Source organism: Odocoileus virginianus, chromosome 6 (genome assembly GCF_023699985.2).
Source record: "Odocoileus virginianus isolate 20LAN1187 ecotype Illinois chromosome 6, Ovbor_1.2, whole genome shotgun sequence".
Classification (NCBI taxonomy): domain Eukaryota; kingdom Metazoa; phylum Chordata; class Mammalia; order Artiodactyla; family Cervidae; genus Odocoileus; species Odocoileus virginianus.
The window spans coordinates 87,223,181-87,239,049 of record NC_069679.1 but is presented as its reverse complement, the minus strand read 5'-3'; the positions used below and the strand labels follow the sequence as shown (position 1 = coordinate 87,239,049).

The window sequence follows — 15,869 nt, the reverse complement described above, 5'->3', positions numbered from 1 at the left end:
GCGCGCACACGTGTACTCCGTCGGCTAGCGTGTGTGTGCGTGTGTGCACGCACATGTGTACTCCGTCAGCTAGCGTGTGTGTGCGTGTGTGTGCATGTGTGTGTGTGCGTGCACGTGTACTCCGTCGGCTAGCGTGTGTGCGCGCACATGTGTACTCCGTCGGCTAGCGTGTGTGTGCATGTGTGTGCACGTGTACTCCGTTGGCTAGCGTGTGTGTGCGTGTGTGCACGCACATGTGTACTCCGTCAGCTAGCGTGTGTGTGCGTGTGTGTGCATGTGTGTGTGTGCGTGCACGTGTACTCCGTCGGCTAGCGTGTGTGCGCGCACATGTGTACTCCGTCGGCTAGCGTGTGTGTGCATGTGTGTGCACGTGTACTCCGTTGGCTAGCGTGTGTGTGCGTGTGTGTGCGCACATGTGTACTCCGTCAGCTAGCGTGTGTGTGCGTGTGTGCGCGCACATGTGTACTCCGTCGGCTAGCGTGTGTGTGCGTGTGCGTGTGTGTGCATGCACACGCATGTGCACCCCGTTGGCCGGTTTGTGCAGTCTTTTGTAGTTGTGTGTTTCTTCTCAAAGATGTCTGTTGAGCTCCTCCTCCGTGAGAGGAGCTGTCGCAGGCGCTGGAGACAGAAGAGGCGCCCGAGCTGGGCAGGGCCGGGTGCCCGTCGCCTAAGCTGTGCGTTGCTGTCCTTCTCTGGACGTTCTGCATCCTAAAAAATGGACCCTGCCTTGTATCCTGCTTACAAGGGTTGTTAAATTGTTTGTTTCAGAATGAGGCACGAGGGACCTCCATTCCTTCGGGTCACAGAGTTTGGAACGGGCACGTGACCCACCGAAGTCAGGGTCCGAGCCTCTGGACTGGTGCTGAGGGGGAGTTCTGTGGGAATGGGGGACACGGGACTCTGAGAGCATCAGCGCCTGCCCCCCTCGCCTCCCCTCCTTGTCTCTCCCTGAGGAGCCCGGCAGGACCCAGGTCGGGAGGAGGAGCCCAAAGGCAGGACTCGTGGGGGTGGCCCGTGGCGGGGGGTGGCCTGTGGGGGCAGGGTCACCCTGCTCACCCTGGTCTGCGGTCAGCACACCTGGCTGTTTCCGGGAGAGGACTTCCCGCTTGTCTCCTGGGCCTGGGAAACATTCAGCTTCTTGGGCAGGAAGGCCACTTGATGAGAAGTGTCGGCGCCGGGCACTCCACCTGTAAAGCTCCCGGGGTCTTTGGGGCCGACCGTGTGGACCTCGTCAGTTTCGGTTTCCAGCCTGAGCCCCCAGACCCGGAGAATGGAGGGGTGGCTTTGGAGCCCCTTCCCACGCCCAAGGCCAGCTCCTCCTGCTCATGGCAGCTATGCCCCGCCCAGCTTCACTCCCTTAATCAACTCCTCCACCCCCAGGGCGCGTGCAGGGCGGGCCTCTGCCCCCAGGAGGTGGCAGGGCTGAGCTCTACCCGGCCGGGCCCTCTCCTGGGCAGCACTGGGCGGCCACATGGTCCTGGCACTCAGGGGCATCGCTGTGCAGAGGAGCGACTCGAGACTCCGCAGTGTGGGCCTTCCTCAAGGTCTCATATCCCTCCCGGCGTCACCCCAGTGCCCGGAGCTCTGCTCTGTTCTATTCTGAGCCTTTCGCTTCCACGTCTGCTATCGGACAGTGGAAAACAAATAACCATATGTGATTTTGCTTACCCCTGTGGATGAAATTTGCATTATTTCACAATTTGGCAAGCGCTCCTCCGTCAGGGCAGGGCCTGCTGCTGTTAGAGCCTGGTGTCAAGGAACGCTGGCTATTTAATGTTTCACCATCGTGATCAGGAGAGCAGGATTTGTTGAGCTTTTATGATGTAACACGCACAGGATTATCTCACTTAATCCTTGCAACAGTCCTGTGAAGCGCTGTAATTACAGCCTTTCCAATTTATAGATGAGGAAACTGAAGCTCAGAGCACTTAAGTCACTTGCCCAGGGCCACACGGCTGGCAAACCCAGCGCAGGGCTTGCTCTCGTCTCCCTGGCCCCAGTGTCTGTGCCAACGGAGTAAGGGCCACCCCTTGAAAACTCAGCGATCTGCTTCTTGCTGACTTTATGGGTGCTTGATGCGGGCCCAGAACAGAAAAACGGATGTTCTGGGAAGCTAGGAAGGAGATGAGGAGACGGGGAATTGAAGGCACGGGTGTGCGAAGTAGCCTGTACTGACACATTCTCAGAGCATGGAGTTCGAAGCCCGTGGGCTGGTTTCGTCTGACCGCTTGTTTTATACCTGAGAACCTGAGACCCAGAGAGGGAAGGTGAGCTGGATGCACACAGTGATTTCAGAGAGAGTGGGGTTCTGCGCAGCTCAGCAAGCACATCCTTCTCACGCACGGTAGTCTCACCTGCCTCAGTGAGTGTCCAGCCTGCCTCCCGCCCCCTCCCCGCAGAGCTCTTGCTTAGACTGCAGATGGCAACCCCTCCGCTCCCCATCCCCTAGAACACGGCCCGACTCTCTTAGCCTGGGAAGACCCCCTTTCCTGGTTTTAGGTTCCTAAAATTATAGGAGTCTGACCCTTGGGTTCAAGGACAGGAGCTGCAGGGAGGCAGCAGCCACCCGTGGCCTGCGTTTCTGTGAATTAAATGTCCCAGAAGCACAGCTATGCCTGTGGTTGTTTTCGTCCTGTAGCGGCGGAGGTGAGTAGTTGTGACAGAGACTGTCCGCCTACGAAAGCTAAGATATTTATTTTGATCCTTTAAGAAAATGTTTACCAGTGCCAGCCGCAGAGGAATCCATTGATGGGCAACCTCTAAAGCCAGACCACCTCCAGCCCGCCTTTCTGTGTCCGATCCGCCTTTGCTAAGGTCGCAGTCAGTTCAGTGACAGCGGAAGGGAGTGGCGTGTGTCCTTAGTCAGCAGCCCTTCACCCACGGGCGTCCCAGAGGCTCTGCTCACACGGGTCCTCTCCCCCCATCTCCCCAGCCCAGCCCCATCCCAGTCTCTGACCCACTTACTCAAATCAAGCCTTTATTTGTCTCTCTTCTTCACCTGCCACGTCTCATCCATCAGCGGTTGCGCCCCTCCTCCCGAGGACTCCCGCAGCCGCGCTCCCTTCCCGCCCCCATCCCTTCACAGGCTCTCCTCCCTCCCCCATCCCTTCACAGGCCCTCCTCCCTCCCCCATCCCTTCACAGGCCCTCCTCCCTCCCCCATCCCTTCACAGGCCCTCCTCCCTCCCCTCCCCCATCCCTTCACAGGCCCTCCTCCCTCCCGCCCCCATCCCTTCACAGGCCCTCCTCCCTCTCCAGCCTCCTCCCATCCCTTCACAGGCCCCCTCCTCCCATCCTCACAGCCCTCCTCCCTCCCCTCCCCTTCACAGGCCCTCTCTCCCTTCATCCTCCCCCCCCCCATCCCTTCACAGGCCCTCCTCCCCTCCCCCCCATCCCTTCACAGGCCCTCCTCCCTCCCCATCCCTTCACAGGCCCTCCTCCCTCCCCTGCCCCCATCCCCTTCACAGGCCCTCCTCCCTCCCCTCCCCCATCCCTTCACACGGCCCTCCTCCCTCCCCATCCCTTCACAGGCCCCTCCCATCCCTCCTCCCTCCCCAATCCCTTCACAGGCCCTCCTCCCTCCCCATCCCTTCACAGGCCCTCCTCCCTCCCCATCCCTTCACAGGCCCTCCTCCCTCCCCTCCCCATCCCTTCACAGGCCCTCCTCCCTCCCCGCCCCCATCCCTTCACAGGCCCTCCTCCCTCCCCATCCCTTCACAGGCCCTCCTCCCCTCCCGCTCCCCATCCCTTTCACAGGCCCTCCTCCTCCCCTCCCCCATCCCTTCACAGGCCTCTCCTCCCCTCCCCTCCCGTCACAGGACCATCCTCCCTCCCCTCCCCCATCCCTTCACAGGCCCTCCTCCCTCCCCTCCCCATCCCTTCACAGGCCCTCCTCCCTCCCCGCCCCCATCCCTTCACAGGCCCTCCTCCCTCCCCATCCCTTCACAGGCCCTCCTCCCTCCCCATCCCTTCACAGGCCCTCCTCCCTCCCCTCCCCCATCCCTCACAGGCCCTCCCTCCCTCCCCCTCCCCCATCCTTCAACAGGCCCCTCCTCCCTCCCCTCCCCGATCCCTCAACAGGCCCTCCTCCCTCCCCTCCCCCATCCATCACAGGCCCTCCGCTCTCCCCTCCCCATCCCTTCACAGGCCCTCCTCCCTCCCCCACTCCTTCACAGGCCCTCCTCCCTTCCCTCCCCATCCCTTCACAGGCCCTTCTCCCTCCCTCCCCATCCCTCAGAGGCCCTCCTCCCTCCCCCATCCCTTCACAGGCCCTCCTCCCCTCCCCTCCCCATCCCTTCACAGGCCCTCCTCCCTCCCCTCCCCATCCCTTCACAGGCCCTCCTCCCTCCCCTCCTGCATCGGGCCTCTCTGCTTCCTTCTGTTCACACAAGGCGCGGGCGGGTCTCCCAGCCCACCGCCCTCTGTTCCCTGACCGCGGGTGCTGTGGTCTGTCCTGCTCTTTCTCATGAACCCCTCGACCTCCTGTCTTCTGCCCCCTCCAGGACCCCCGCTTAGAGGGAGCAGTGGTCTTTCTGTCTTGTCTTCAGTAAGGTACCCCATGGTGCCTAGCACGCGGTGGGTACCATATGGGTGGGGGAGCGGAGGGCTGTGGGCGCCGCGGGGAGCACCCACGGAATTGGCATTTCAGGAACGCGCAACGGGGTTGTTCGGGCCTACCTGCACACACTGATGAGTTTAAATGGGTGACCAAGAAGGAGCTAGCGTACAGTGCCGGGAACTCTGCTCCGAATCAGCTAACCGTCTGACTGCGAAAGGAATCTCACAAAGACGCTTGCACAGGTATGACTGAGCTGCAAGCATCGTCCATCAGCTGTGCTCCGATAGAAAACTAAAAGTTTAGAAAAGGGGACTGTTTCAGATTCACCACAAACGGTGAATCTTGCCCTGTGGGTCTTGCCCCATTGGCCCCATCCCCAGCATGGCCCCTTCCGCCTGCATATTGGGTGCCACGTGTGTGGAGTCCTCCAGCGCTGCTGCAAGAGGGCTTTCTCCCTCAGAAGTGATGAGAACCCTTGTTCTAGAACAATGTTTCCCACCCTCTGTGGACCCAGAGCCCAGTAAGCGTGTGTGCTAAGTCGCTTCCGTTGTGTCTGACTCTTTGCAACCCCATGGACTGTAGCCCACCAGGCTCCTCTGTCCATGGGGCTCCCCAGGCAAGAATGCTGGAGTGGGCTGCCATGCCCTCCTCCAGGGCATCTTCCCGACCCAGGGATCGAACCCGCGTCTGGATTGGCAGGCGGATTCCTTACCGCTAGTGCCACCTGGGAAGCCCAGTTATAGTACCTGCGTGCCCCATCAATGTCGCGTGGCCCACGGTTAGTAAACCGCGTTTAAAGTACAGTCCTTACCTTACCAACACACAGCCCAGCGAAGAGACCCCCGCTGAAGGCGGGATGCTGGGCAGGCTGGCCCGTGCAGGCCTGCTGAGCTGCGGGACACGGGGACACGGGAGACGCTCTGGGCTGCCGGGGGCGGTGCCAGGCCCTGACCTCTCAGGGAAAAACAGGTCACCTCTCGAAGTCGGGTTGAAGGTTTAGTTGATGTTTTTCTTCTCTTTCTCTCTTGTTTTTAGCCTTTCTCACTAATCAGTTCTTTCTGCAATATAGGTTCTCCTGGTCTACCTTTCCTGTTATGTACTGATGTTTTTATTGCTAACAAGGGATTGTCTGCTAATTCTCCAGGTGCTTTTTAATTAAACCAATTGGCTTCATCCGAATGTTTTCATTCCTTTTTTCTTTTACTTTGCACATTAGTTTTCTCAAACTATGTATGTGTTTGTGTGCATAAGAAAGCTCTTCCTTGACAGACTTTTTTTTGTCTTAAATATGTATTTTATATGAAATATATATCATATATAAATGTTTTACATATATTTATATTTATGTTATATTTATAATATTTATATTAATATCAATATAAATATGTTGCTGCTACTTCGCTCAATTGTATCCAACTCTGTGCGACCCCATGGTCTGTAGCCTGCCAGGCTCCTCTATCCATGGAATTCTCCAGACAGGAATCCTGGAGTGGGTTGCCATTTCCTACTCTAGGGGATCTTCCCAACTCAGGGATTGATCCCATGTCCCTAGCATCTGCTGCACTGGCAGGCAGATTCTTTACCGCTGTAAATATAAATATATTTATAAATATATATAAATATATTTAAAGAGGTAAATGGATCTATGGATAGAGATCTTTCTTCCCTTATTGTTTTGAATTCCTTAACATTTAATGGTGCATGGTCCTCTGTTATTATGATAAAAAAATCCATATTGGAACTTTAGATGAGATGCGTATAATTCTAAAAACTCTGACCCTCAAACTTATTACACAACTCTAATCAAATTACATCCTTTTCTCTCCTGTGAGGGGCATTAAATGTAATTTTTCCTGGCTGAATAAACTTGAGCATTCTCTGCTCTGCATATTTCCATGTTAAAAGTTTTTAAGTCAACCTTCTTACTATTCTGAGCTGTTACATGAGACCAAGGAGAATGCTTGCAAATCAGACACGGGGCCAGTCTCCCCCGCTCCTGCCAAGCTCTGCCTGCAGCTCTGTCTCTGGTGGAAAAGCACTGGAGGGGTTAGAGGGATCCTGGGCGCCCCCGTGGGTGTATCCTGAAGACGCTTTTTAGGCTCATTTCTTTCCTCTCTGAAAATTCTGCGTATGAGATACTGAAATTAGCGTCTGGTCTGTGGAGATCTATCCCTGTTCCCAGGCGCGCTCACTGTGAAATGCAGAACTGATCAAGGTGGGGACCGTGATGGCCCCAGGAGGAGGCCTGCAGCGAACGGATGCTGTGAGCACGTGCTGACCACGCTTGGAGGTGAACCTCAGCCTGACGATCATCGTGCAGAGACCTGGGCAGAAGGAGACTTCTAGCAGGGGGTCAGACCTGGCCTCCAGGGCCAGGAGACAAGTAACATGGAGTGAGGGGTGATGGAATGAAGGAGGCCTTGGAAAGTGGGAAAGCTTTCCAGAGGGCCCTTGCTGAACCCGTGCAAAGGCGTCGGGGGCAGGCTGCTGCTTGTCCCTCGTGGGCCAGGTCCGTTTACCCGCGCCCCGTCCACAGCCTCTGCTGGAACCTGGTGCTGCTTTCATGTTGGGGGTATCAGATACGGAAAGCATTGCCCGGCCGGCTTCACCTCTGTGCTCCTGTTCAAACAGAATTGTCCTTGACCCCCTCCACTGTTTACTGAGTGCCTTTACCTTCTCCACTGTTCCAGTTTCCTGTCTGCCCTCCTAGGCCCCACAGCAGTCTCTGGGGGAGGGGGCGGTCTTTATTTTGCCAGTGAGAAAGCCAGGACTTTCTCGGGGACCTTTATTTGCCCAAGGACACGCAGGAAGCATCTAGCCTTAGGACTGTGTTCTCACTAAAGCTCCTCCGGCCTCTGGTACCTGGATGGCTTACCTTGTGGACCGCCTCTCCCACCCCAGTCCTGCGGTGTTTTTCCCGTTTTCTTTTGGTAAATAATAGTGTGGTATAATCCACAAGATACCAAGGGTTGGGAGAAACCACATTCTTGGCTCATTGTTATTTCCCTTCATTTCTTTGTCATATTTCTAGTCCCTGTAAGACTAAACGGCTCCACCCTGAAAACCACCTTGATGAAAACAAAAGCTCCCATGTGGTTCCCAGAACCGAGATAATCTCCCTGTGGAAATGTCTGGGTTGCACATGGGCGCTGGCCCTCCATCCAGAGGCCCAGGGCCTTGTCTTCAAGGGGATCAGAAAGCAATCCCACGCTGCACAGCTTGTTTTCCAAGGACAGGATGGAAGGGCCAGGTCTGGTCTCTTGGTGGCCTGATGATTTACCCGGGAAGTGTCATTACTCAGAAGTGAACTCTTCTGGGCTTGAAAATGTGTGCATGGAGGGAAAGGCCACGTAAGGACACTGAATTTTCCAAAGTTGAAATCATTCATATCTTGAAACATCCGACTGATTAAACTGGGAACTTGGGTGTTTAGCCCAGGCAGGTTGGCCCGACTGGGACTGTGTTGGGGGGGTCAGGCCTGCACCTGTGATGGGGGTGGTCGGAGGCTTTGAGCATCTCGCTTTGCTCAGCGCACTGGTGCTGTTGAGCATAGAGAACGTGAATGGGTTCTGTGAATATGTTGGTAAGTAAACCGTTTGGTCGACTGGTGACTGAACGACACATTTTTTAAAGTTCTTTATAAAGATTTTGGGAATAACTTACATTTAGTGCTCCTTCTAATGGATTTTCTTGGGCTTTTTTTTCTCCTGCCCAATAGGTAAATGATTTTCTTGTTTGCTTTCTAGATCTTTCTGTAGTACAATAGTTGTGAAAATTAGAGGGTCCGTTGGCTGGAACCGTGGGGCGGGTGTGGGTTTATATAATTTGACTTCTTTTCTCTCCAAATCAGTAAATATTTACACATGACGTTATCAAACAGCTTGGGTACATTTGGTCACTTGAAAGGGGAGCGGCCAGTCCCAGCGGGTCTCAGAGGTGAGGCTTCCATGTGTTTTATAAAATGCTGGGCTCAGAACACAAGCCTCCAACTGAAAGTGGGCCTGAGACTGAGTCCTCCACTTTCCATGGAACCAGTTTGATAAGATTTGCATTTTTATAAAGTTTATGACTTCTGAAGATTGAGGTCTAGATCCAGAATTGAGTGATCAAAAAAATAAACACTGGATTCTGGCTAAAGACTGACCACTGCCGCCTGAGATCTTTTTGTTTCCTGGGGACGGTCATTACAGAATTCTTTTGTAAGCAGGAAAAAAACAAGTGGATTACTTTTCTGTTTTTGTAAAGTGGCACCAATGTAATATGGTTTGAAAAATCTCGCTCTTGAATTTTCAAAGCAGAAACAGAGTTTTGAGGGTGTCTCTACCCTCTGCTTCTCTCAACCCTTAATAGCTGACAAATTTGAAACTCACTTTTTTAAAGAGAATACATGTTTTTCAAAGTTGACACTGGAAAATAATACCGTAACTGAGGGTTTTGGTATGTAGGATATGAAAATGACAATATTGTTGTAGCAACCTCACCTGGAAATAACATTCATTTTGTCAAACTTCATGTGAGTACACGGAAGTGCGCAGCATGCTGTTTAAAGGTCAAGAGCACCGTAGTTAAGGTTGGCAGACAGTTAACAAAGAAGTAAGAGGCTTTAAGAAAAACCAGTTACTGTGATGAGAGCTATACACCTGCTTGTGCTGTGCTGAGTCGCTCAGCTGTGTCTGACTCTGCAACCCTGCAGACTGCAGCCCGCCAGGCTCCTCTGTCCATGGGATTCTCCAGGCGAGAATCCTGCAGTGGGCTGCCAGGCCCTCCTCCAGGGGATCTTCCCTGGTCTCCCACAGTGCAGGCGGACTCTTCACTGTCTGAGCTACCAGGGCAGCCCACACCTACTTCCTGCACAATAGCTGCTGTCTCTGTATTAATAACTTTTTAATTTTTATTTTCTCTGCAGAGTATCGGGAAAGGGTCATTGTGGTGCATAGACCCAGAGTATAGACAAAATCTAATTCAGGCTTTGAAAAAGACACCTTATCACCCACACTCGAATGTGTTCAATACACCTCCCGCCTCTCCTCAGGCATATCAAAGGTAAGCCATTCAGACTTTTGTTTTGTTTTCAAGTTCCTTTTTGTCTGTTTTTTGGTCTACTGAAGTTGTATTATTTTGGAAGAGACAGGCACTAATAGACTCTATGACTTTAAAAATAACTGTAGAAAATGAGAAAGAATTAAGTATTCTTGGTGGCATTACCCGTTGTTGTCTTTTCTGCAAACCTTACCGCGTCTGCTGCTTGGGAGGAACGCGTCTCCTTCTGGAAGGCTCCATGGTGGGTGAAATAACGTCTCCCTGGGTAGACACGTTTGCACAGGAAAGCTGACAGCCTCAGCGTCAGAGCATGTGGTGGTTTGTAGGGATGGGAGTCCAGGAGTGAGTCGGGTAAGCGATGTCTGGCTTCCCCTCCTCTGAGAGTGTCTCCAGCTGTTTGAGGGAAGGACGCCCTGAGTTGTTGCCATTCCCCGTCTCCATGTGGACGGTGCCCCGGGGCGATCGCTTTGTTTGGGTTCCTTGGTGTTTGCCTCTTCGAGGAAAACAGCAAAGGACCATAGAGACTTGGACTGCTCCTCGCGTGCCCCTTTGTTTTCAGACAGTGAGGTCATGGATGCCGTTTTTACAGAGATGGAATAGGAGGGGAGGTTATGCAACCTGTCACTTAAAAAAAAAAATTGGTTCACGTTAGAGTCTATAAAAGTAGCCACATAACATGGAACCAGCTCTTAGAATGGGTTTCCTCTTGCGTAGCGCTTGGGTTAGATGTCTGTCCCTCAGTGCTACCCAGAGAGTGTTTTTTCTTTCTTTCTTTAATGTGTAGAGATGTTTCCCTTGTCACCACCCAGTTAGGAGACGTGAGCCTTGGGCTCCACGATTGTACCCACGAGGAACGGCGTGAATTCATAGATGGCCGTGGTTTCACAGCCAGTGTCGTTACAGACTCTTTCCCTGGACTGAGGGAGCACAGAGTGGTCCTGTGAAACAGCGTTGATGAAGTTCTTGCGCATCTCGGTGAAGCATTCCATCACAGGCCCTGGACAATCAGTCTTCAGCAAGAGACGGAGAGGAACAGCTGGGCTCTCTGAGAAGACTGCTGTATGTCTGCCTTTGCTAGGCGATTAGCGTGATGGTAGCCATGGCAACTGCAGCGTCTCCATAGTAACGCGTAGCTGAGACAGGTGCAGTTGCATCACAAGGCTGTTTGTTGCCTGGCAAAAGGACAGGCCATTAGTACTTAGATATACGCTGTTGCCTTAGAAACAAATAAGCCTACATAGCAACTACAGTTGGTTTGAAAGATTTGGTGGGGAGAAAAAAGATTGTAGCCGCTTTTGTCTATGTTCATAAAAATCAGTGGAAGCATACTTTATTGGAAATGACAACTTGAGGTCATATAGCTGTAGGAGATGAAGTGGGATTTTCCAAACCAGCCCAGCCAACGCTGTAGAAATGTCCAGAAGGGCAGAGCCATATGCTTGGTTTTTTTCCTTGTGGCCATAGCCCCTCCTGAAATGGGAGGAAGCTGGGACTGGAGTGGAGACTGGCCTGATAACACGAGGTTCATGGGGGAGACGAGGGGACTCATTATTGGAGTAATTCCCAGGTTCTCATATTCCTTTTGTCAGTCTGCTCCCCTCACCCTCCAAACCCCCACAGCAAACCCTTCACTTTGCTCCCAGCTTGTGCCTCGGAAGTATTTCATATCCTTTTGCTTCTAAGAAGTTAAGAACATAAGTGTTATTCTCTGGGTCATATCGTGGGTTCATTTAGACCAGTGTTTTGTTGCCAAATGTGACCCCAGGGGAAGCACAGTAATTACTGAATAATTTGAAGGCTTATGGCAGGGCTCTGGGGGTTACAAGAGGAATGCATACTCGGGAGAGAGGCTCTACGTGCTGGCCTAAGCATAATGACTTTTTTAACACAGGCGTAAATACGCGGATCAACTGGAACTTGTGTGATGAAGATAATTTCCAAACAAAAATGTGCCAGATCCCAGTCTGTCACATCCAGTTCCTCTTCTCCCAGATGACTGAGGGGGGTGGAAAGTTTCCATCTCTACCCATGCCAGGGCTTAGATTTCACCTTCATAAAGGTTCCTGGATGTGGGGTGAGAAGACATACCAGGTTCTAGCCTGCCTCTTCCCTGTCTTAACTGTCACTTTCTTAACTGTCACTTAACAAGTCACTTTCTCTTTCCTGGGGACTGTGGTCCCTTCATCTGAAAGCTGCGAGCTGGCTTCGCTGTCCTCTAGTGTGGAAGGTTGTACTAAGGGTCCAAAGTGCTGGATGGTTGGACGGTATCTGTACAGCTGACGGAGACGTGTTCGGTTCCGTTTTAAAGCCTTGGGCCGCTTGCGGTTGTGACTTGCAAAAGATGCAAGAGTGACAAAGCGAGTGGTTAAACAGGGGCCACCCGTGATGACTTGACGCGGTCTGGCTGGGTCCTCTGTGACGCAGGGGACCTGGGAAGCACCTGGATCTCCCGGAGCTGGTCCTCAGCATCTGAAGTGGTGACTCCGCTCGGACTCGGAGGTGCTCTGGGCAAGGGGTGCCCTGCAGCGAGCGGCAGGGGCCTGGAAACTCTGTAGGGAGGACGAAGCATCTGAAAGCACTGCCCCCCCAACCTTGCCCACGTCCAGACGGAGTGCTGAATGTCGCCACGCCGAGCCTCATGCCTCTGTTTTCCAGGGTCCGCGTTCGGGCGCTTGTGAGAAGCATCGCCCTGACCTCTGCCTTCAGCTTCAGGGTCGTGCGCCTTGTCCTTCCCGTGTGCTGTGTCCACGTCTCCCCCTTTTGTAAGGACATCAGTTATGCTGGATTCAGGGACACCCTTTTCAGTATGATGCACTCATTACGTCTCCGATGACTCTGTTCCCAAATGGGGTCATGTTTTGAGATACTCGTAACCAAGACTTTAACGAGAAACTTTTCTGTGGGGTGGGGGTTGAATACACAGTTCACCCCCTAACAGCTCTTAAGTAAGGCATCTCACTGATAAAAATACAGAAAAGCAGAAAGTTAAGGAAGTGTTCAGAAAACAAGGATGTCTTCGGTCTACCCGAATTTGCCCCAGTAGCCAAAGCTGAGACAACTCAAACAAGAAATGAGTAGCACAGCATCGGGGATTTAACCCCGAATATCAAATCCGTACGTATGAGTCCACACTGTAATGGATTCATGGTGGACTGTGTAGTGGACTATGTAAATCAAATATACTTATATTTGAGCATATAAATAAATGCTCAAATAAATGAGAGTAGAGACAAATTTCCCTTATGAAAGAATTGTAAATAATTTATGTAGATATTTGTCTGTTCAAGGAATTGGAGTTTTAACTCCCTACCTTTTGAGTGGCTTATTTCCAAAGAGCAGTGTCTGGAAATGGGGGTGGAAAAGGAAGTTTCCGCTGAGAAAGCCTGGCAGTTGCTACCTTGGCCAGGTGATCAAAGCTAACACCGTCTGTGATGTGACGCTGACAGCACGCACCTTTGATACAACGGCGAGAAATTGTCACTCCACCCTTGTCCTCCTCCTCAACATCGGTAACTCCAGTGCAGTCAGAGAAAGGTGCCAGGCAGGGTCTTGTCCCCAGGGGGGAGGGGGTGGAGACATCCTTCAGAATACCCGATCAGCTGGGTTTACAGCTGTTAGGTCATCAAAAACAAGGCAAGTCTGAGAAAAGCTGCTACAGGTCAGGGGAGGCCACAAGGACATGGGATCTCTTGGATAGGTTCCTGGGCTTCCCACGGGGCACAGGTGGTAAAGAACCTGCCTGCCAATGCAGGAGACATAAGAGACGCAGGTTCGATCCCTGGGTCAGGAAGATCCCTGGAGGAGGGCATGGCAACCCACTCCAGTGTTCTTGCCTGGAGAATCCCACGGACAGAGGAGCCTGGCGGGCTACAGTCCTTGGGATCGCAGAGAGTCAGGTATGGCTAAGGATAGTTTCCTGGAACAGGAAAAAGACATTAGGGGAAAACTAGTGAAATAGGAATAATGTGTGTAGTTCAGTTCAGTTCAGTCACTCAGTCAGGTCCGACTATGTGACCCCGTGGACTGAAGCAAGCCAGGCCTCCCTGTCCATCACCAACGCCCGGAGCTTGCTCAAACTCATGTCCATTGAGTCAGTGATGCCTCCAACCATCTCATCCTCTCTCGTCCCCTTCTCCTCCCGCCTTTCTTTCCCAGCATCAGGGTCTTTTCCAGTGAGTCGGCTCTTCGCATCAGGTGGCCAGAGTATTGGTGCTTCAGCATCAGACCTTCCAATGAACACCCAGGCCTGATATTCTGTAGGGTGGGCTGGGTGGCGCTCCTTGCAGTGATAGGAACACGCCTGTGTTGGTTCCTCAGTTGTGACGAGTGTTCCGCAGTGACCTAAGGTGTTAACTGCAGGCAGACTGAGTGTAGGGCTAAGAGAACTCTCCGTAACGTCTCTGCAGCTTTGCTGTTAAAGAGAAGGCAGTCCGCAGATCACAGCCCGGAGTCGGTCAGCTTTGTGTCCACGTCCTTTCTGTCACGATGGAGAGTAGAAAGCACAGCAGTTCACCCGACCCATTTGGAGTCACTGTCACCATCGCGACATCTGGAGAGCTGACATCAGGGCTTCTACCTCGTTCTCCCCAGCATCTCCTGGGCTGTACAAGGGGCTTCTCTGTAGGTTCTCAGAACTTTATTCTCACGAATGGTCCTCAGCTGTGCCTGGGAAGGGTCCCCGAGGCCTAGTGGCCCGCGCAGTTCAGCTTCCTTCTTTTCCCAGCTTTCGCCAGCATGGTGTTCAGACTTTAGACCTGGAAGGAGGAGGGGAGAGGGTGCATTTGGGTGTCTTGCTTCTTACTTCTTCCAGAAAGTTCTTATCTATTTTCATGGTTTTGTTGCCTCTGCCCCTCCTTCATTCAAGAAACAAGGATTTCTTGTTAAAGGATGTGCATATTTTAATGCTTTTGATATAAAGATCACCAAATTGCCTTCTGCTTTTAAATTCTGTTCCAGTCTGCACTCCCGCCAGCTTTTTAGGACTTATCCCCTTTGCTAATCTTTCTCCATGTCTGATGGTTAGATAAGTAGTTCCCCAGTGGGGGACCTCGGTTTTAAGGTTTTGTTTCTTTAGAGTGTGGAGCCCTTGAACTTTACAATCCTCGATTCATGCCCTGTAAATAGTGGATGTTCCATAGCAGTGTTTGTGCCAACAGGTTGTTTTCAGAAGTTATCTATAGGATCTTATGTAGCATCTTCTCTGGGATAGGGACCCATCCAAAATCAGATTACAGAAAAAAAAAACAAGCGTCTTAATCATCTCTCACCGTAGATGGGAACAGGTTTTACAGTGAATCAAACAGTATGATTTGTAGAGTTTCCTGGATGCTTTTTTTTTTTTCCAGAGAAAGGAAATGTAATCAAATATGCCTAATTTGAGAGCCAGAGCTACTATAGGTTTATGCTTCCTTGGAACTTCCAAGGAAATCTGAGCAACTTATATGCCAGTGGTCCACGTGATGGGCAAGCCACGGTTGGGCTTCAGACGAGTGTAAACCCCTGTTGAGAGGACTTCTGTTCCCCAAGGCACCTTTCATTTTCTGTTTAAATATCTTCACTTTAAAATAATGACAGCGTATTTTATGTTCTGTGTAAAGTGTTACAGCCTCTGTAACATGTACAGAGTTTAAAAAAAAAACCTACAAGACATTTGAAGGCTTTGCGGGTGGCTCAGTGGTGAAGAATCCACCTGCAGTGCAGGAGATGCAGGAGTTGTGGGTTCCATCCCCTGGTCAGGAAGATCCCCTGGAGGAGGAAGTGGCCACACACTCAGTATTCTTGCCGGGAAAATCCCATGGACAGAGGAGCCTGGTGGACTCGACTTAGCTACTGAGCGCGCACAGCACGTTTATTTGCTGATCTAGGTCTGAAGGTTTTTTTATCTGGGTGACTTTGAAGTTTACGGAATCAAAACATTCCAAGGGAGTTTCTATTGCTCTCAGCTAATTTTTTTTTTAAATAAAGAAAATTCCATTAAGCTTATAATTTAGCTCCTTAAGTTTCTTTTTGCTTCTTCAGAACAGTTAAATGAGTCGCAGAAGATATGTTAATGGCCTCTCCAAAGATTTTGGCCTTTTGGATATTGAGGTTCTGAATGAAAAAAAAGGGTGGGTTTTAGTGCTGACTCAGCAAACAGATGAATATTTTTTTTTTTTTTTTTTTTTTAAATCCTGCCTGCTGCCCTCTTCATGTGCTTTGAGCTTATTCTCTATAATCTTTTAAAAAATGCCTACGTAGCAGAGTAATACTGCTAGGGATATAGAAGTTATAGA

The 15,869-nt window shown here is 51.6% G+C and overlaps 1 protein-coding gene across 9 annotated transcripts in view; it reads left to right on the top strand.

Annotated features, from left to right (window-relative positions):
- The window catches only part of FOXN3 (forkhead box N3), a 435,192-nt gene that overhangs the window by 233,457 nt on the left and 185,866 nt on the right, over window positions 1-15,869 (top strand). For all 9 annotated transcript variants that reach the window (XM_070469776.1, XM_070469769.1, XM_070469771.1 and 6 more), the window contains one exon: window positions 9,464-9,600. In XM_070469776.1, coding sequence (XP_070325877.1) covers window positions 9,464-9,600 — 137 coding nt within the window. The remainder of the gene's footprint in view (window positions 1-9,463; window positions 9,601-15,869) is intronic.